At 54.8% G+C, this 21,778-nt stretch overlaps 1 protein-coding gene across 6 annotated transcripts in view; it reads right to left on the minus strand.

Moving 5' to 3' along the window:
* Nucleotides 1-21,778, minus strand: part of DNMT3A (DNA methyltransferase 3 alpha) — a 268,395-nt gene that overhangs the window by 130,111 nt on the left and 116,506 nt on the right. For 4 of the 6 annotated variants that reach the window (XM_075126271.1, XM_075126270.1, XM_075126269.1 and 1 more), the window contains one exon: nt 19,122-19,461. In XM_075126271.1, coding sequence (XP_074982372.1) covers nt 19,122-19,461 — 340 coding nt within the window. The remainder of the gene's footprint in view (nt 1-19,121; nt 19,462-21,778) is intronic. The other 2 variants (XM_075126272.1, XM_048846079.2) reach the window with 1 other exon arrangement.

Consider the following 21,778-nt stretch of genomic DNA (forward strand, 5'->3'; position numbering starts at 1 on the left):
TCGGCGGGAAGAGCTTGCTGGAAGATGCTATCACAGCCAGAACACAGAGAATGCTCTGATGGGGTTTGGTTAATAAAACAAGCCCTGGCCAGCCCTGTGGTTAGCTCTGAGCAGCTGGCACTGAGCCCTCCAGGCTCCACCCCAGCCCACGGCGCTGTGATGGGAGAATCACCGCCTTTTCCCCGTCCAGTGGGAGACACACCAGGAACACGGGTGAAGAGCCCTGTCACGGAGTCCCTGGGCGATGCTCTGGAACTGCTCCCTACGAAGCCAGGCAGGACTCTGGGGAAGTCTCCTCTCTGGGAGCAGCCTGTCTTCAGGACACACAGCTCACACAGCTTCCACCTTCCTGGGTCTGACCTCGGAGCATTCAGCCTCCTCTGCCCCTCCGTGTGCTTCCCACAGCGAGTCCGCCCAGGCGGGGTCCTGGGGAAGCCAGAGGGTCCTGCACCCCAGCTCCGCAGTCAGACGGGACTCTCAGCCAGCCAGTAAAACAGAGGTTTATTAGACGACAGGAACATGGTCTAAAACAGAGCTTGTAGTATAGAGAACAGGACCCTTCAGCTGGGTCCATTTTGGGGGGCAGTGAGCCAGACAACCACGTCTGCATTTCACTCCACATCCCCAGCCAGCCCCAAACTGAAAACTTCTCACCTGATTCCTTTGTTCTCCAACCCTTTAGCTCCCACCTTGCAGGGGGGAAGGGCCAGGCCATCAGCTGCCAGGAAACAGGGTGTCGGCCATTCTCTGTGTCCAGACCCCTGCACACACCTGCCCTCTAGGGCTCTGCAATGATCATACACCCTTCTCCCACCACCTAGACACTTAAGAACTGCATGGGGGAAACTGAGGCACCCCCACACTATTCAGAGGAAACGTTAAGAACAGTCCCGCTTCGTCACATCTCTCCCCCCTTCGAGACCAAACTGAGTGGGGTCACTTTAGCCGGTGACCTGGGGAAGTTCGAACCCAGCAATGTTCTCATGGATGCCCCAGCATCTCTCCCGTTCCGTGGTGGGAGTTACACCAGGCCCTTCCAGTTTTACGCCCTTCCAGTTTCACGCCCTCTCTTAGGTCGTGGGTGGTCGATATGCCGCATGTGGAAAGGTTTATGGAGCCCGTGCCCTTTTGCCACCCCAAAACCCCCGGGGGTCAAAATGGGATCGGGTCTTCTCCCAGCGCTCCTGTCTGGAGGGCTGCAATTCGGGCTCTCTTGGTTAAGAGCCCCCATCTTGACCTGGGCCACATACTGTTCACTTACAGAACCAGCATGGAGACATCTCTTTCTCAACAACTTCGTTTCCACAACAGGCTGGCCAAACACAGCCACTTGGTTATAGGACTGCTTAACTTTCTTAACAGCTTTCACTCCATCTGAGACCTTCTCAAAGCTCTCCACACTGGGTCTTTCAACAGGAAAGTCAGTGGATCCACTCACAACAGAAAATTTCTGGCTGTTAGAAACTGAAACTTTCTTGATTAAATCACTTTCACACCCTTCAGTTGCAGTAAACTGCTTTCAAAGACTCCATGAGGATTCCTTTTCCGAGGGCTTTTCTATGCAACAATTCACCCCTCACAGAAATTCTGCCCTTACCTGCTTCACCTAGGGCTTGCTCTAGGGGAACACTTTCCTGAGCAACAACAGACTCTTTCTGGGTCTCACGTACATCCAGAATCACCTCTGGCCCATCAGGCGGATTCCTAAACAATCCCCTTTCAGGCAAACTTACAGACTCCCTAGATAAAAGGTTGGAAGCATTCTCCTTTCCTTCGCCACACACAAGTTCAGGAATCTTTTCCTTCTTGCTACAGGTTTCCACACCCTCAGTAGGTAACACAATCACATCACCTTTCTGCTCTCCTTGTGCCCTGGCTAGGATCTCACCCTGATTAGACAGAGTTGCTGCACCCTTTCCCAACCACACACTAGCAACAGGCAAAATACAAGCACCAGAATTGTCTGGGCTCTGGGATTTTACATAGACACGAACGGAATGCGACCTAGTTACAGGGCCATTCTCCCGAGCAGACACAAACTTAGGACCTTCCCTTCCTGGGGTTTAGCTGAATCCAGAACCAGCTCTGAGACAACTGCACGACCCTCAGCCATCACAGGCTGAAAGGCCCCTTCTGTCTGCTCCACAGACCAAGAAGAGCCGGACACACTTTCTCCTTTCCCAGACACACAGCTTGGGACCTCTCTCCCCTTGTCCCAGCACACAGGGCTGGTCACAGACAACTGCTTGGAGATCAGGGTAGCTCCCTCCATAGGCAAGTCAATACCCCTGACAGACACAGGTACATTTCCTTCACTCTCACAATTCTCCACCCAGCTGACAGGTAAGGTCCAGGGACACTCCTCTTCCACTCTCCTCGCCTTCCCACCCTGCTGACTAGACACAGCCATCAGCTCACAAGGCTGCCTAGGCTCATCCAGACTTTCCTTACCCAGCACCTTGCCACTTCCAACAGATCCCCTGCCCTGCCTGTGTCTCCCCCCACTCAGCTGGGGTCTCAGCTCCCACTGTGCTCAGCGCTGCCCTTGCTGTCCCAGTGGGGTAGGCAGCGAGCTCGCTGCTTTCCTCACTGCATCAGAGACAGCGTGAGCCCCCTTTCTGGTGTGCAAGGGGGCGGGGAGCATCTCTCAGTCCCACCCAGCCCCAGAGGTCTGGTTACAGGGAGGCAGGTAGCCTAAGCCTAGCAGCTCCTGCCTGCTGCCAGCCAGGTCATCTGCATTTTCACTGACCCTCATTTTCACCGTCTCCGCGGATTGGTTCCCTGGATTCAAATTCAAACCTTTGGCAGTTACAGGAGCAGGGCCTGGATCCTGTCCCAAAGAGACACATTCACCCCACAACAGGATCTCGCAGCTGATATCCTGGAGAACCCCAACAACCAGCCAGCCCCACCCTCCTGGGTATGGACAGGGATCTGGGCCATAGGCAGAGTGAGGAGCTTCATACCTGGGACCCTCACCCAGCTCACCCATCCCCTCAGCATCTGGGGAGGCTGCACCACCCAGGGCCTGACAACTGTTCTCTCTGTCCCAGGATCTCGCCACCACAGGAATGTCTCCCCATTGACCATCACCTTCCGCTCCCACTGGAGGTCCGAGGCGCCTGAGCCCAGGAGACTCCAAGCAGACACATAGATTGGGGTCAGGAATGGGAGCCTGTCCACCTCCTCACCCATCTGGCTGACGGAGTCTATGGCCTTGGGGCCCAGCAAGGGAGCTAGACACCGGGGCTTTTCCGCAGGGTCCCCCTGGTTCAAATCACCAGCCTCTTCCAAGGCAGTGAGGTGGCATCCACATCCCCCTGCTCCTTAACCAGGGGCAGCAATTTAGTCTCGAGGTTTCCTGCAGAACTGACCCCCCGGGGTCTATCCCCACTCACCCCGGGGAGGTCCCCTATGCCTCTCCGCTCCACCACCGCCAGCTCATGCTGCCGCTGCTTCTGCAGCTCTTTCTTGGACTCTTGCAATGTGATTGCAGAGCCATTGGCCATTATCTTCGAAAACTCATGGCAATCGGGGGAAGTCCCAGATGACTGGAAAAAGGCTAATGTAGTGCCCATCTTTAAAAAAGGGAAGAAGGAGGATCCTGGGAACTACAGGCCAGTCAGCCTCACCTCAGGCCCCGGAAAAATCATGCAGCAGGTCCTCAAGGAATCAATTCTGAAGCACTTAGAGGAGAGGAAAGTGATCACGAACAGTCAGCATGGATTCACCAAGGGCAAGTCATGCCTGACTAATCTAATTGCCTTCTATGATGAGATAACTGGCTCTGTGGATGAAGGGAAAGCAGTGGACATGTTGTTCCTTGATTTTAGCAAAGCTTTTGACACGGTCTCCCACAGTATTCTTGCCAGCAAGTTAAAGAAGTATGGGATGGATGAATGGACTATAAGGTGGATAGAAAGTTGGCTAGATTGTCGGGCTCAACGGGTAGTGATCAATGGCTCCATGTCTAGCTGGCAGCGGTATCAAGTGAAGTGCCCCAAGGGTCGGTCCTGGGGCCGGTTTTGTTCAGTATCTTCATAAATGATCTGGAGGATGGTGTGGATTGCACCCTCAGCAAGTTTGTAGATGACATTAAACTGGGAGGAGAGGTAGATACGCTGGAGGGCAGGGATAGGATACAGAGGGACCTAGACAAATTGGAAGATTGGGCCAAAAGAAATCTGATGAGGTTCAATAAGGATAAGTGCAGGGTCCTGCACTTAGGACGGAAGAACCCAATGCAATGCTACAGACTAGGGACCAAATGGCTCAGCAGCAGTTCTGCAGAAAAGGACCTACGGGTTACAGTGGACGAGAAGCTGGATATGAGTCAGCAGGTTGCCCTTGTTGCCAAGAAGTCCAAAGGCATTTTGGGTTGTATAAGTAGGGGCATTGCCAGCAGATCGAGGGACATGATCGTTCCCCTCTATTCGACACTGGTGAGGCCTCATCTGGAGTACTGTGTCCAGTTTTGGGCCCCACACTACAAGAAGGATGTGGAAAAATTGGAAAGAGTCCAGCAGAGGGCAACAAAAATGATTAGGGGACTGGAACATATGACTTATGAGGAGAGGCTGAGGGAACTGGGGATGTTTAGTCTACGGAAGAGAAGAATGAGGGGGGATTTGATAGCTGCTTTCAACTACCTGAAAGGGGGTTCCAAAGAGGATGGATCTAGACTGTTCTCAGTGGTAGCAGATGACAGAACAAGGAGTAATGGTCTCAAGTTGCAGTGGGGGAGGTTTAGGTTGGATATTAAGAAAAACTTTTTCACTAGGAGGGTGGTGAAACACTGGAATGCGTTACCTAGGGAGGTGGTGGAATCTCCTTCCTTAGAAGTTTTTAAGGTCAGGCTTGACAAAGCCCTGGCTGGGATGATTTAATTGGGGATCGGTCCTGCTTTGAGCAGGGTGTTGCACTAGATGACCTCCTGAGGTCCCTTCCAACCCTGATATTCTATGATTCTATGATTCTATGCTGTCTCTCACAGACCTCTTGCTCTCTCAGACTCAGCTCCAATCCCCTCCATCTCCGATCCCCTGATGGGGCACCCAATCGTGAAGACCCTTGTCTGGTTGGTGACAGGAGTCTTGGGGATGCCTGGCTACCATTCCAGCTGCTCCCAGATCCTGCTATAGCCCCATTTGGGTCAGGAATCTGTTCCTTAGAGCGGTCATCCTCCTCCAGCTGCACGATTAACTGTGCTTTGGTGAACTTTCCAATGCTCAACCCTCTCTTTTTGCACAGGGTTACAATGTCCTTCTTCAGAAGATGGTGACAGGCCATCACTCCACTGTTCCCAAGTTGTTGTGGACTCACAGGCCTGTGTGCTCTCAGCTCCCCACGGTTTCCAGGGAGAACCCCTCATGTGCCAGCCCTTCTCGAGGTTACCCCCTCTTTGCCAGGGTCGAGCTGCAGACTCCTCCACCTCTGGGACTGCTTGCTGCAATCTCCAGGGGAACCCTGTTACTGCCAAAGTCCTTCTCTCTCCCAGGGCCAAGCCACAGACTCCTCCACCCCTGAGACTGGTCATCGCAGTTCCCAGGGGGACCCCATTACTGCACAGTCCTTCTCGCTGGTCACACACTCCCAGGGGTTAACTGCCCCCCAAACTTCTCCTCTCTGAGCCTTCAGCATGCCTGGTCCTCGTCAATCCCCCTTCATTTGACAGATCCCCAGTCACTTACTGCAGGAAGCGCCATCCGCGGGGTGCAGTACATCCCACTTCTCCCACCAGTTGTCACGGAGTCCCCGGGCGATGCTCTGGAACTGCTCCCTACGAAGCCAGGCAGGACTCTGGGGAAGTCTTCTCTCTGTGAGCAGACTGTCTTCAGGACAAACAGCTCACACAGCTTCCACCTTCCTGGCTCTGACCTCGGAGCATTCAGCCTCCTCTGCCTCTCCGTGTGCTTCCCACAGTGACTCCACCCAGGCGGGGTCCTGGGGAAGCCAGAAGGTTCTGCATCCCAACTTCGCAGTCAGACGTGACTCTCAGCCAGCCAGTAAAACAGAAGGTTTATTTGACGACAGGAACATGGTCTAAAACAGAGCTTGTAGGTACAAAGAACAGGACCCCTCATCCGGGTCCATTTTGGGAGGCAGTGAGCCAGACAACCACGTCTGCACTTCAGTCCATGTCCCCAGCCAGCCCGAAACTGAAACTCTCTCCAGCCCCTCCTCCTCTGGGCTTTGTCCCTTTCCCGGGCTAGGAGGGTACCTGATTCCTTTGTTCTCCAACACCTTTAGCTATCACCTTGCAGTGGGGAAGGGCCCAGGCCATCAGTTGCCAGGAAACAGGGTGTCGGCCTGTACACTGGCCCTTTACTCTGCAACAATCACACCCCCTTATCCCACCACCTAGAGACTTAAGAAATGCATAGGGGAAACTGAGGTACCCCCACAATATTCAGAGGAAACATTAAGAACAGTCCCGCTTTGTCACATCCCCAGCACAGAGCATGGCTGGAGGCAGTGCACAGAGCTCTGGGCCTAATGCCGAGGGAGAGACATGTCTCCTGCTGCCCCTTTGACTGGCACAGGAAAGGCACCAATGGCCACTGACTAGGCGATAGCCAGCTAACCAGTGGCTGAGAGACCATCACTATGATGCTAAAAGAGGCTTTAGGTGTAACCCAGGGAATTTCTAACAGGTAAATTGGGTTGAAACAATAATTGAAAACAGAATCACAAAGTGCCTGGAAGGTCCAGGTCTGAAAGGGTCTAACCACCATGGATTCTGCGAAGGAAAGGTGTCTCTCTGATCTCTTCAAATTATTTACACATGACAATAAAGTAGCGGCTAAAGAAGAAGCGACAGGAAGGAGAGAGACCTGGGTGTGTGGGTCCATCATAGGATGACTACGAGTCACCAGTGTGATCTGTCTGTGAAAGAGGCAAATGCGATCCTAGGCTGTATCAGCAGAGGCATTTCCAGAAGAGCTAGGGAAGTATTAACTCCATTGTACAAGGCACTGGGAAGTCCTCGTTTGGAATCCTGGGTACAGTTCTGGACACCCATGTTCAAGAAAGATGAACTTACACTGAAACAGGTGCACAGAAGAGCTGCTAGGATGATCAGGGGAATGCAGGGACTACAATTCCCCTACCCGCCCAAGCTCCCCCCACACACACACACACTCCACCTGCTGAAGCCAGAGTAGCCTGAGATCCCCACTGTGGCCCAAGCCCCACTGGACCCTGAGCTGCCAGCCAGCCCAAGCCACTGGGCAGCCCGAGCCGCCCCTGGACGCTGGCTGGCCTGAGCTGCCACTGGCTGCCAGATGGGTCAAGTCGCCTGCTGGCTCGAGCTGCCGTGGACCACCACCTATCCCGAGCCCTGCACCCAAGTCGAGCCCCTGCCAGCTTCAGGGGAGAGGCAGACCGAGGGAGGGGCCTTGGGGCAGAGGTTGGGCCTGGGTTTTGGGAGGCTTAGCTCCCCAGGCCTATTATACCCGCCACCCAGGAGGGCCTATCTTATGAGAGGAGAAGGCAGAACCTGGCTTGTTCAGGCCAGCAGAAAGAAGGCTGGGGGGGATCTCACTGCACACCATAAATCAGCCGGGGGCACACCCCAGGGAGGGGAAGAGCTATTGACGCTAAAGGACAATGCTGGCACAAGAACAAATGGGGCTAAACTGGCCAGGAACAAATTCCAGCCGGAAATTAGAAGGTTTCTAACCATCAGAGGGGTGAGCAGGAGTCCTCAGGGCAAACAGCATAACTAGTTTGAAAAGCGAGCTGGACACGTTTCGGAGTGTGATTACTGATGGCGTTGTTTGTGATGGTAGGGGGCAGGGCTGAGCAGGCCAGTTTGTGTTATATTCCTAAAGCTCATGCTTCAAGGTTTTAACCGGCTTCAACCCTGCAGGGGTCAGCAATGGATTTTTTGCTCCCCGCTGTATTCGGGGTTTGTTTTGTTTTTTTATCTCCATCCTCTGAAGCATCAGGGATGGCTGTGGCTGGAGATGGGGCACTGGGCAGGGTGAGTCAGGACTCAGAGTTCTCTCTCTCAGGTGCTGGGCTGGCTGGTTCTTGTTCACACGCTCAGGGTCTAGCTGATCGCCGTATACAGGAATGACACATCACAGCTACAATCCTTAATTATACTCTGGTTTCTCTTCAGAGCAGTGTTCATAGAATCATAGAATATCAGGGTTGGAAGGGACCTCAGGAGGTCATCTAGTCCAACCCCCTGCTCAAAGCAGGACCAATCCCCAATTTTTGTCCCAGATCCCTAAACGGCCCCCTCAAGGATTGAACTCACAACCCTGGGTTTAGCAGGCCAATGCTCAAACCCCTGAGCTATCCCTATGCAGGGTCGGGAAGGAATTCTTCCCCAGGTCAGATTGGCAGAGACCCTGGGTTTCTTTTGCCTTCCTCTCCAGTGTGTGGGTGCAGGTCACTTGCCAGGATTGTCTGGGTGTCTCTCACCCTATTCCCTTGCCATGGTGGGGGCTGCAGGCACTGGTGCCCCTCACTCCCTCCTAGTCTCTCCCAGTGGCATGTAACAGCCTCGTCTCCTGTGGGCTGCAGTCCTGGTCGAACTTGGGTTGCTGGGTTAGTGTGCGGAGGCTGGATGGTGTTCATGGCCTGTGCCATACAGGGGGTCAGACTGCATGGCCGGGTGGTCCCTTCTGGCCTTAAACTCTGTGACTGGATGGTCAAAAGGCCTTTGACAAGGGCCAGCACATGAAGCTAAGTTGTTATGGGGTGAGAGGCAAAGTATTGACGTTTATTGCCAGGACAGAGCCTGCCTCCCTACAATAGTGGCAAAGAGTCCTGTGGCACCTTACAGACTAAGCAAATGAGTTCCCCAGGAGAATGGGTGTGCCTCCCTTCCTCTAATTTGCAGAAGTGCCCATGTCCCTGGTTCATTCACTGGAAACTGTGGGGGGGAGAGGGGCGGGTTTGCAGGAATGGACCCAGAGCAATTAATGACGTCCCAGAGAGAGGATACCAGTATCAGGAGAGCATATGACTGGAAAATCATAAACGCTGCCATCCTGGAATGTGGTGTCCCCTCACAACACCATCGGTCTTCACTGCAGAGGACATGGGGGAGGTCCCCACACTCTACATATTCTTTTTAGGTGACAAATCTGAGGAACTGTCCCAGATTAAGGTGTCATTAGAGGAGGTTTTGGAACAAATTGATAAATTAAACAGTAATAAGTCATCAGGACCAAGTGGCACCACCCAAGAGTTCTGAAGGAACTCAAATATGAAATTGCAGAACTACTAACTGTGGTACATAACCTATCACTTAAATCAGACTTAGTACCAATTGACTGGAGGATAGCTAATTTAACACCAATTTTTTTTAAAAGCTCCAGAGGCGATCCTTTGGTGAGGGACCTTGTTAAGGGCTTTCTGAAAATCTAAATATGCTATATCCATTGGATCACCTTTGTCCACATTCTTGTTGACCCCGAGGTGTCTTGAAGGATCAGCCCCGGTGTTTTCACCAGGCTGCCCCTCAGCTCAGTCTTTCCCAGTTGTTACTGTTTGGTTTTTTCCCTCGGTTCTATTCTACCTTCCCACCCACACACCTATCCAAAACAATACTCAGGAAAAGCCCCTGGGCAGGTTCACATACATTCTCCTGTTGTCCCAGGTGGGGCTTATGCTTACAGTGATGTTCACTGAAGGGTGTGTTCGCATCTATCAACCTCAATGGGGTTTTAACTCAACCCATAACAACGCTTCTCCCAGCTCCTAACAGTATTGTCATGGGTCAAAACCTGGGTAGGGGGCAGAAAGTAAAGGGCAGGATGAAATGGTCAATTTGCATCATGGCAAAAAGGTAAGAGTGGGGGCCTCAAGGGCCCATGTTGCTGACTGTATTTATCAGTGATCTGGAAAGGGGATGATACAGAAAGGTAACAAAATCTGCAGATGACACCAATTATTTAGAGTGAAAATTTGCACTCTAAATAATTTTTTCACTCCATGCATCCGATGAAGTAGGTTCTAGCTCACGAAAGCTTATGCCCAAATAAATCTGTTAGTTTTTAAGGTGCCACTGGACTCCTTGTTCTTTTTGTGGATACAGACTAACACGGCTACCCCCTGATACTTGACACCAATTATTTAGGTTAGTCCGGACCAGAGAGGGCTGTGAGGAGCTTCAGAGAGACAGAAACAAGGGGAGTGAATGGGCAACACACCAGCAGATGAACTTTGGTGTTGATAAATAGAGTAATGCTCGTTAGAGGGGACACAAACTCCTTGCCCAACTTCCAGGGCTCTGCATGAACTCAGGAAAGGGACGGCACACCAGTGCGGACAGCTCTGTGAGACCGTGTCTCAAGGTGCAGCTGTGGTCAAGGAAGCAAATCAGATGTTAGGATGCATCAGGAATGGGCTGGAGAACAATACAAAGAATCTATTAACGCTTTGGTGTCGTCTCATCTGGATAGCGTGTGCTCATCTGGATAGCTTTGGTGTCGTCTCATCTGGTCAGCCCATCTCACTCCAGATCATGCAGAACAAGAGGGGGTTCAAAGAAGGCCAACAAGAATGATCAGGGACATGGGAAAACCCAAAGAGAGACTGAAAAGCCTGGGATGATGACCTTAGACAGGAAACGAATTAAGAGGGGACATGACCAAAGTCTACAGAATAATGATTGGTACAGAATTAAATTAGCCAAGCAAGTGTTTTCCATTGGCATATGGAACATTCATACCACGAAAGCAAGTTACTTCCAGATAACACACAATGAGGTCTCTTTGTATAAGTGGGACATGAGCCGTCTGTGTGAGTCCAGATGGGCTGGGATGATTCATGTGGAAGGAGACATGCTGGTCTGGAGTGGTGATGACAGGCTCAGGCAGCGTGGGGTTGCGCTGTTCAGGAAGTAGATCAGCCCCTACATGGCCTACAAACGGGTCAGCAGCAGGCTGAGGAATCTGATTGGCAGCCTTATAATGTAACTGTTTCCAGTGCTGCGCCCCAACGACTGACTGTGATGATGAACAAGCTGAGAAATTCTAGGGTGACATCAAGAAGGAGTTAGGAGTTCACACAAGGGGACTGGATGGTATGCATTGGCCCCGAGAGTTACCCAGAATGGTTCAGCTGGGATGGGAAGTTTGGGTATGGCAAGAAAAACAGCAGAGGACTGTGACTCATGCAATTTGCGACTGGAAATTATTTAGTATTAACAAATACCTTGTTCAAGCAAAAACCACCAAGGCAGTGCACTTGGACATCGTCAGATTTGTGGACTCAGAACCATATTGACTTCATCATGATCTCGAAGAGGAGGCATTCTGGTGTGATGGGGGAGCAGATCCTTCAAGAAGGCCAACACAGGATCCAATCAGAACTTAGTAATAGCCAACATAAAGACCAAACTGTGAAGCAAGAAATGACCAGCAAGTATGGTGCACTTCTCAAGGCAAACCGTGGAGGAGCATTGCAACTCTTGTGTGTTGTGTTTACTGCTCATTGTGATGTGATGCTACGGGGTTCTGCACTATGAGAGAATGTATGCATGCAGAGAAGGGAGATCGGGAGCATCCTTTTTCCCTGCCTTATAACACAAGAGTGATGGTACAGTACATGAAATAAAAAGAGGGTGAACTCAAAATTCACCAGAAGAAGTACTTTGTTACACAGCATATACTTAGCTTGTGGAGCTCACTGCCTCAGGAAGACACTGAGGCTAAGAACTTAGCAAGATTCAAAAAGGGACTGGGAACCCTCTGGGAAACCTCCCACAATTCACTCCCATCCATAGCATTATCCTGCCTTTTCTGATGGGGAGGCTGAGCTGAGGAAGCTCCAGGCAGGCAGGCAGCTGGGGCAGAGGCTGGGCTAGAACCCAGGGGCTGGCACCTACCTATAACCCAAGTGGCCCCGAAATCACATGGAGAAGGGAAATGGGCCCAGAGGCCGTTCAGATGCTCAGGGGATGAACCAACAACCAGGCCTGACTCCGACCCACCTGAACAGGGTCCCTTCTCCCTGCTATACTGATACCCCTTTGTGTTCAGCAGCTTAACAAGGCTGTTCGCTGCCAGCTGCAGACTAACAACCCCAGAGCCTATCACAGATCCCCAGGACCCCCTCTAGGTTTGATGAGACTCCCAGGAACATGCCATTGGGAAGGCAAACAAGCTATGCCCGGGGCTCCCACATCTCATGATGGCAAACACTGCCCCACGCAGGAGAGCAAATAATGAGTTCCCCAGGAGGATGGGTGTGCCTCCCTTCCCAGCCTTTCTCAGAGCCCCCCATGGCTGGGGAGCCAACCCAGAGTGCCCGCTTCCCTTAGCCTAGGGTCCTCCAGCACCCGTCTCAGTCTCCCTTCCCTGTCAAGCCCCAGCCCCAGCTCCCAGGCCCCCTTCCACCTGCTGGCTGCCCCAGGAGAGACCCGTCACAGCAAGCCACTTCAGGCTCTTAGGGAGAGCTACCGCTGGGCATTCCCACAGCAGCAGGACAAGGCCTGGGCCTAACAGCGCCCCAAAGCCACTGAAAGGGAGTGGGAAGAAACTAAGGACAAGCGTCTCCGCTCTACTGCCACACGCCGGCCGAGGGACCAAGCACGGGACTGTGTGACGAGGCCATGCTCCAGAAGTCCTCCCTGTCCGGGCAAAATCCCTGCACTGCAGGGAGGGGGGGCCCCAGGATGCCAATGAACCAAGGAACACCCCGGCCACAGCAGGGAGGCAGCATACCTGGGCCACAAACCCACAAGGAGCAGGACTTCCCCAGCACCCAAAAGGGGGTCCCGAGGGAACAAGGGGCAGCCCGATGTGGCCCACAGCCACTCCCATGTCCAGTGCAGGGCAAAGGCCCACAGAGACTACAGCTCCCAGCAGGGAATGCTGTATCTCAGCCAAGCCTGTCCACTCAAGATGCAGAACTGCATGCTGGGACCTGCGGTCTCAGGGAGGCTGCACTTCCATACTGAAGTGAAGACATCTGCGGTCCACTCTGGTTCATACCAGTCAGGTGCAGCCCTCAGACTCCTGGAAGCTGCCAGTGTGGCCCTTGGCTGGGCAGACCTTTGGGGTGTCTGGTTTGAATATCCCCGTCATTGTTGGTTTCTGGCCTGGCCAGGATCACAGGGTCCCCTGCCTTTTCCTAGAAATTGTCCTTGCAAAGTTAAGCAAAGGACGTTTACACAGACATGCAAAACGAGCAGAGCCAAGCAGCATGGGTCAGCCCCTGCAAACCCTCCCTGGTGCCCACAGGCCATGGTGAGCATCTCAGGAGAAGAGAGTGATCTACTGGCGCCAACCTTGGAGAGTGACCGAGAAGATGCTGCTGGGTCTAGGCTAGAGTGTGGGTGACACCAAACCCACTGAGTGGTCACAGCTCAAGGCAGTTCAAGCTGCAGGCTCAATCATAGCTGCTAATGTCCCGGTGTGGGTGAGGGTCTGTGCTACCCCCTTCTGCCCAGGCCAGCTACAGCCTGGAGGCTGTGTGTCACCCCGCAGAACCTGCGGATCAAAGCTCGGAGAAGCTTCACTGGCAGGCTGAGGACCAGCGGTGGGAGGGAAATGTCCCTGTGAGCATCAGCTGGAGCCTGGAGTTACACCTAAGCCCTGAGGTGCACAGGAGGTGGCTGGGGAACAGGCACTGCTGGAGAGAGTCCCGCGTTAGAGATGTTTCCGGGTGTTGCGCTGCCTGGCCTGGGAGCGCCTGGCTGAGGCCAGCTTGCCAAGAGAACTCGCCCCACCCCGCTGCCTCTCTCTGCAGTAACTAGAATACTCTGCTCAGAAATCCTGGGGAAGAAACAGCTTTCCTAGGGCTGCTCTCTCTGGCTAACGAGTCAATGGGGGAACGTCTGTTTTCCGTCATAGCTGAGGCCCTGCGAACAGGGGGATGGCAGGGGAGCTCAGTCAAACATGGATGGGAGGTCAGGAAAAGCCACTCTTCCCTGCAAGTCAATATTGACCCCAGGGTGGCAGTAAGGGGCACTGCATGGCTAGAGGTCCTGGCCTTCAACTGAGACCAGAACTGAGGGCTGGCCCGCTTGGGGCTGGTAAACTTCTTCCCCAAGAGAAAAGGCCCAAGTCCAACCGGGCTAATGCCATCTGCCTCATTAAAGACTTTCCCTGCAGCTGCCACAGGAGACAGGATTTTCCTTCCTTCCCTAAGCAGCTGGGCAGCGCTGCTGTGACTGTAACCCTTACTGCAGCTGTGCCCGAGGCCCAAACCGGAACAGGGCCCCACAGGGCCGGCACAGGCAGCTCCCAGCCTAATTAAGGCGCAGATCCTGCTAGAGTGGTTAACAAGCCATGGAAGGGAAGGGGAGCAGGGAGGAGTCTGCCCAGTGACATGGGCTAGGAACAGGCACAAGGCATCCCCTGACCAGCCAGCAGCACAAGGAGGGCAGGCTGGGGGCTGGGCCTTGCCTATTGCCCCGCTTTCACCCCCCCCCCCCCCAGCACAGCAGCTCACACCACCAGGGTTTGAGGGCTCCCGAGGCTACAACCTGACATGTGGCTCCATGAAAGCCTTGGCTGCCCCCTCCCCACCTCTGCAGGGGAAGCACTGGTGAGGGAGAGGCTATGGAAATCTCTAGCACCTCAGGCGTCTAGCCGCTCCACCCCTGGACCCCTGGACCCAGGGACCGGAGCTGTGCTCCAGGCCCAGGGCCTGCTCTCCCCGCCTCCATCCCCATGGTCACTGGAGCACCGACTGCTGTCTGACCTCCTTCACTTGCATGTCGTAGCCAGCTCCCTGCCCCAGCCCCAAGCTTCTGGGGCAGGCACTGTGCCCCCATGTGTCTGTGCAGTGCCCAACACAACGGGCCCCCAGCCTGCCTCACGCTGCCCCCACCAGGATTATTCAGGTGCAGTTGCCCCCCCATCCCCCGCCGTGTGGGGGCATTGTGCCATGGGTGCAGCAGCCTGTCTCTCTGTCCTCCCAGGACTGAGCTTATTTACAGATCCCAAAACGTCCCTTGGTCCAATTCCAAGGCCTGGCTGCTGGCGAGGAAACGGCAATTCTGGCTATTCCTGCCCCTGCAGAGCACTAGGGCCGACTCCTGAGGGATCCTGGTTTCTACACCCCCGCTGGGGGTCCTCCACTCTGCCCCCCAAGCCATGGAGCCCCCTCTGGCTGAGGTCTGCGTGAGACTCTCCATGAGCCACATCTGCTACTGCATTCCAGGTCAGGGAGAACCATGAGCAGGGATCCCCGTTTTCCATGATAAAACCCAAAATTCTCTGATAAAAACAACAAAAATTGGCGTTTTTCCACAATGAAAATGAAATGCTGAATGTGAGCTTCCCTAGCCGCAATATACACAGGTGTCAGCTGAGCACAATGTTCAAAGCCTACCAGCACTGCCATCACTCATTATAATAAAATACAATTGATAGCATTGCTATTTGTATTTCTTACACACACCAAATACTTCAACGTCTGTATTCCGCTATCTGGTTCTCCATATTAACTGAACCCCCAGCTGCCCGAGCCTGACAGCAGCAGGGGCTGGGGTGGTCAGTCCCAGCCATGTAGGGCTGTCTGCCTGAGCCCCACCACATCTGAAAATAAGGGATAGAAAGCTCTCCTGATTACCTGAATTTCTGGTGATGTAATCTGGCCCCGGTCCCCATGAGATTGGATAATCAGGGTTCCACTGTTTAGGGTTTTATTTTTTCACAAAATGTAAAAACCAAAGATTCGCTGTAAAAATGCAAATTCTGCATTTTTCCGCAGCAAACAGATTTCTAGGATCCCTGGCCATGAGTGCCAGGAGCAGGGAGCCCCTGGCTGGGTTAACAGCACCCCCTACTAGGCCAGGGAAGGCAACGATTCGCTAGGGCTCAGGCAGCAGTCTGACAAGAGGTTTCTAGTCTCCCATCAGCCCCACACGGAGCTCTGCGCAGGCACGTCATAAAAGCCACAACTCCCACCCAGAGCTGGGCGAAGGGAGCCCTAACTACAGGCCTGGCACCTCTACCACACCATGCCCTGCAAAGCAAGTACTGCCCAGCAAGGGGAACACCCTCCTCTGACATCCCTTAACCACTGAAACAATTTCCCCAGGGCCATGGGGGATGCTCCATCCCTGGACATTCTACATCCCGACTGGCTGTTTTTCTAATGGATCTTCTCTGGGTAACTACTGTGGGGCAGGTGTCTGGCTGGTGCTATGCCGGAGGTCAGGCCAGTTGATCGCTGTGGTCCCTTCTAGCTTGGGGATCTGGGAACAGCCAGAGGCAGGATCCAGGCTAGCTGGGCCGGGGCTGGTAATTAACGCACTGTGAGTTACCACGGCAGTTCCTGCTCCAGCTCTGCCAGGGAGCATAAATAACCGGGATAACGATTAGTGAGAACTAGCACGAATGCAGCAATCTCACAGGGCAGCTGCGGGGAGCCCAGCTCAGTGCAGCTCTGCCGACACTGCTGGCTCCCTACCCCTTTGGCCATAAAGCCATGTCATACTGCACCAGGCTAGGCCAGGGCAATCTCAGACATCCCAGCCCAACCAGCAGGGCCCACGAGGAGAGGAGCCGGGCGCTCTCCCAGCGGGAAGCCCAGTATGACCCATCCCGCAGCTAAGACATCCCCATGGGCAGAGAGGGAAAGGGCCTTACCACTGGGAGCTGGCTGTCTCCTAAGGGGTTTAGGAGCTGCCTGGGGAACACAAGCCACAGAAGGCAGAGCGGTGGCTAGTGCTCGGGGAGAGTGTAGGCAGTGGGCTACTGGGGGCACATCTTGACCTTCCTCTCACTACTGATGCCTCTGCAGACAAACTTGCCGAATGAGTGCAGGAGCTTTCTTGGCTCATGGGGCAGGAAGCCTGTGTGTGTGACAAGCTGGTCTCTATAGGAACTGGCCCCTCCTAGAACCCTGCAGTGCTACATGGGCCTTATTGCAGACCGGTGATTGAGCACAGCCCGACTCCGACACCTGAGCGGCAGGGAACTGCAGACGGGCTCTGAGAGCACTGCAAGAAAAAGCTCTACGGGCCTCTCTCCCACAGAGAAACCACGGGCTAGACACAACCCCCAACAGTCCAGCCCCACCCATTCGACTGCCTGGCACCCACATCTGGGCCTCACTTCACCAGCCAATCACAGCAAGCCTCAGGGGCAGCAAAGCAGAACTGGGCCCGTTCCGCCCGAGGAAAGCTGGCACCATCCACTCCATCCACCAAAAGGTGCCCAGCACGCCAGCCCGGGCTCTGAGAGAACGTACCAACACCTGCACTCAGCTGCAGTGCCCCAGCCCTGCAAGTGCCCCCAGACCTCACCGCGTGGAACCTGCAAAGCTAAGGCCAGTGCTCATCAAACACAGTCACGGACCATGATCTGGAGGTGGAAACTGACGCAAAGCAGCGTCCAACCCAAGAGGAGGGAACTGCAGCCAGCACAGCAGAAGGCCTGAGTCTTCTCTTGTCTGCACCAAATTCCCCCTCCAGGACTTACATCTGACTTACACCAACATAAGTGACAGACGGCTCAGGCCCAGGGCGAGCTCCAAACCCAGGGCAGGGGGAGAAAGAGACTCCCTCCCGTGGCCAGAAATGAGCAAAGGCTCTGCTATGAAAAGCAAGCAGGAAAACCGGTTCCCGGAGGGGAGAGGGGGCGGAGATGGCATGGAGGGGTCAGGACCAGACAGCAATAAGGGAATGGCTGCAGGGGTTAATGTCCAGCCCCAGGGCAGCCTCTGCTCCAGGGTTCTGTCCCCGTTACACTCTGGCAGCACCCGTAGAGTTGCTCATGCCAATGAGCCTCACTGAACGGCACTGCGTGTGCGTGTGTCTGACGTGTGCATGGGACTGTCTGTCTCCTGGTGAGGGCCAGGCTCTCTATCCAGCGCTTGGCACTATTGTGGCTGGGCATAGGGGGAAGAAAGCAGCGAGATCTTTCCAAGTGGGCATTTCCTCTGCGTAGTGGAGTTCCCAGCTGGCAGAGACAGCTCCTCCGTTGTAGAAGGCAGGCCAGGGGCAGGAAGGGAGATGCTACTGGACTGTGGCGATTTTCTGCTGGCATATGGCCCCATGGGGCCACAGAGCGTACTTCCTAGAATCTCTTAGGCGACACAAAGGACGCTGGGTCGGGGCTGGTGTAGAACTGACCCCACACTCAGGGTGCTGCAGCTGGCTTTTCTGTGCCCCCAGATACTGGGCCCAGCAAAGCATCGGAGCCGGTCTCTCTCTCTGTGCAGCGCCCTGGGAGCCCTTCTCAAAACCCAGGAGTGTGCTTGCCTGCCTTAGGGAACAGGGGACAAGAGAAGACGGCTGCCTGCCTCTCCCCCATTCCCTGCAGGCCACCAGACAGTGATTGGGATCTCAGAGCTGTGGCCAAGGGCAGTAACCGGATTAGCAGTGACTGACATGACTGAGTACAGCACAAAACCTAGGGGGCGCACAAGAGCTATGTCCCTTAGCTGCCCCCAGTGTTTACCCCCGGCAGCCCCGCAGGGACCCGCTGCAGGTTCTTCCCCTCCCACAGCCCAGCAATACAGAGCCCATTCCCCAGGCAGGGGGCAACCCACAGCTGGCAGTCTGGCACTGGTGCCTCCCCAGCCGCTCTCCAGGGTGGGTGTGCCGGGGCATCCCTACTCTCTCCCCGTGCTGGAGAGGGGACCCCGCCAATGGTTCGGTCTCCCCCGTTCCTGGGTCAGTGTCTCTAGGAGCAGCGAGGCAGCTGGGAGCACAGAACCTATGGGGTGGGGGCAGTCAGTGGGAAGCTGGGAACACACACAGCTCTTTGGGGGGGCAGGTCAGGGGGCACTGGCTGCTGCTCCCCAGTTGCTGGGGCTCCCCTCCTAGTCTCAACCATTAGCCCACTCAGCTTCCCGGGGCTGTCGTTTGGCAGGAATGAGGCGGCTTGGCTCATTCCCAAGGAAGTTCGGTATTTACTCTATCGCCCTCTCTCCACGACACCCGCCTACCCCCATACTGTGTCCCTGGGCTCCCAGCCAGCCCTCTGGTGCCCAGGACTCCAGCGGTACCTCTCAAGCCTGCTCCCAGCCCTGGTCTCTGTAGCAGACCCTCCCACAGGGCACCTCAGTTGGATGGTGGCACCACAGGGGCACAGGCAGGAGACAGCAGGACCCCTGGCAGGTCAGAGGTCACGTTAGTTACCCACGCTCCTGGATCCTGCCAGCCCTGTAGACGGGAGCCCTAAACGCTAAGGTCTTACTTTTCCCAGCTGTCTCCAAGAGTTTCCTCTTGCCTCTCTTCTTCTGGGGGGCGGAAGGGGCCAGCTCACCCTCATCGGCCGGTGGGTCCGGGCTGTCCTTCGGGGTGCAGCGCCCGTTCTCCAGGGCCTGGCCCGTCTCACTGTCTGGGAGGCTGTCCGTCTCGTCCTCGCCATGCTGCCCGCCCTTCGGGGTCCCATCGCTGTCCTCCGGGCCTTTCCACTGGGCACCATCTGTCTCCAGGTCTCCATTGGGCACCTGCTCCGTGGAGCCAGCATCCTGACAGGGGGCGTGGCACTTTGGGACTGAGGCAGTGTCTTTGGATGTTTCACTACTTTCCACCTGCAGAGACAGAGAACGGGAGAGGCTGAGAGGCCAGCTCCTGCCCAGCTCTGGGCTGCATAGGCCCTCGGGCCACCTTCGCCAGCACCGTCACCCAGCCTCATCTGCCCTCGGTGCTCCCCAATCTGGCCCCCAACGTGCCCCTTGATCCATGTCCCATGTGCCCTCACCTGATACAGCCCCCGAATGATCCCCAAAGAGCCCCCTCAGGCCAGCTCCCAGCTACACCCTTGTAAGGTCAGGCTTGACAAAGCCCTGGCTGGGATGATTTAACTGGGAATAGGTCCTGCTTCAAGCAGGGGGTTGGACTAGATGACCTTCAGGGGTCCCTTCCAACCCTGATATTCTATGATTCTATGATTGTGCTAGAGCTGGCATGTGCCCCCACTGGGACATCTCAGTCCTCTCCACCGCATGTCCACCTGTCCCCTGGCTCCTCCTTCCAGGGGGGTTCCCCGTTCACTGGCACTCTGCATGAGTCACCTACCCTCTGGGAGGGCTGAGCCCTGGCGGCCACGGCGCCATGTATCACAGTCCTGCCCCGCAACCCCACGTACTGCACCGGACCCACACCTGGGGGGATCAGGGCCAGTGCAACCACTAGGCGAACGAGGCGGTAGCCTAGGGCGCCAAGTGGTTGGGGGCGGCGGTGGAGCGGAGGTAAGCTGGGGCAGGGGGGCGTGGGTAGGGCCGCCTGCAGCAAGTAACGGGGGTGGGGGCGCACAGGAGAACTGGTCCCCGCCCCAGCTCACCTCTGCTCCGCCTCCTCCCCTGAGCACCGCCCCGCTCTGCTTCTCTCCCTCCCAGGCTTGCACGCCAAACAGCTGATTGGTGCCGCAAGCCTGGGAGGCGGGAGAAGCGGCGGCGTGCTCGGGGAGGAGGCGGAGCAGAGGTGAGCTGGGGCGGGCAGCTGCTGCCCGCGGCTCCCCAGGCTGAGGGGAGGGAGGGGGCAGCGGGGAGCTGCCGCAGGGGGGCGCCTCAGGGTGTGTGGGGGGGAGCTACCGTGGGGGGGGCAGCACAAGGTGGAAGTTTCGCCTAGGGCGTGAAACCTCCTTGCACTGGCCCTGGGGGGGATGAGGGTCCAGAAAGGGCCCATCGGTCCCCTCTAGTGCTGTACAGCTCTGAGAGTGCCAGAGAACCCAGTGCTGCAGGGGTTAAAGGCACTGCATGGGGCAGATGCCCAGCCCTCTCCCAGCAGTGAACCCCCTGCACTGTACCGAGCTTGGGGGACCAGACTGCTCCCAGCTACAGGCAGCAGGTCAATAGACTATTGACCCCCCAAATATACACACACTGTACCCCAGAGACATCTCCTGGGGCCTGCATGAAATCCTTCCCCATTGGCTGTAACTTCCCCAGTGCTCCAAGACTTATTGAAAATCAACATTAACAGTTCAGTGAGCTCCCCAGCCAGCTCTTTTAAAACTCTTGAATGAAAGTAATCTGGTCCTGCTGGTTTAAAAATGCCTTACTTTAGTAGCTTCTGTCTAACATCCCCCAGAGATACAAATGGAATGGAAAGAGTGTTATCGTCACCATATGTTTCAGGCTCTTTTCTTACTACAAAGATAAATGGGACGACCCAGGAAATTATAGACCTGTTATCCGGACATCAATCGTGGGCTGTGACCAAAAGGGCTAATGTGATCCTTGGATGCATAAAGAGGGGAATCTCAAATAGGGATGAAGGATTATTTTACCTCTGCCTTTGGAGCCATGAGACCACTGCTGGAATCCTGTGTCCAGTTCTGGTGCCCACAATTCAAGAAGGATGTTGATAAATTGGTGAGGGGTCAGAGAAGAGCCACGAGAATGATTAAAGGGTTAGAAAAGAGCTTTAGACTGATTGACTCAAGGATCTCAGTCTATTTAGCCTAACAAAAAGAAGGTTAAGGGATGTCTTCATCCCAGTCTATAAGTACCTACACAGGGAACAAACATTCGATAACAGGCTCTTCAATCTAGCAGAGAAATGTCTATCAGGAGCCAAAGGCTGGTAGCTGAAGCTAGACAAATTCAGACTGGAAATAAGGAGTAAATTTTTGATGGTGAGAGTAACAATTATCCACTGGAACAATTTACCAAGGGCCATGGTGGATTCTCCATCACTGACCACGTTTCAACCAAGACTGGATGTTTTTCTAAAAGATCTGCTCTGGGAATGGTTCTGGGGCAGGTCTCTGGCCTGTTACATAGATGATCACCATGGTCCCTTCTGGCCATGGGATCCAGGTCTCAACCCAGCCTGAAGCTGGTCACATGGGAGCGCAGGCAAGAGGCCTCCAGTGATAAACAGCGGGGGGCCCTGGCAAGGGAA

This window comes from Caretta caretta, chromosome 3 (genome assembly GCF_965140235.1).
Source record: "Caretta caretta isolate rCarCar2 chromosome 3, rCarCar1.hap1, whole genome shotgun sequence".
NCBI classification, from domain to species: Eukaryota; Metazoa; Chordata; order Testudines; family Cheloniidae; genus Caretta; species Caretta caretta.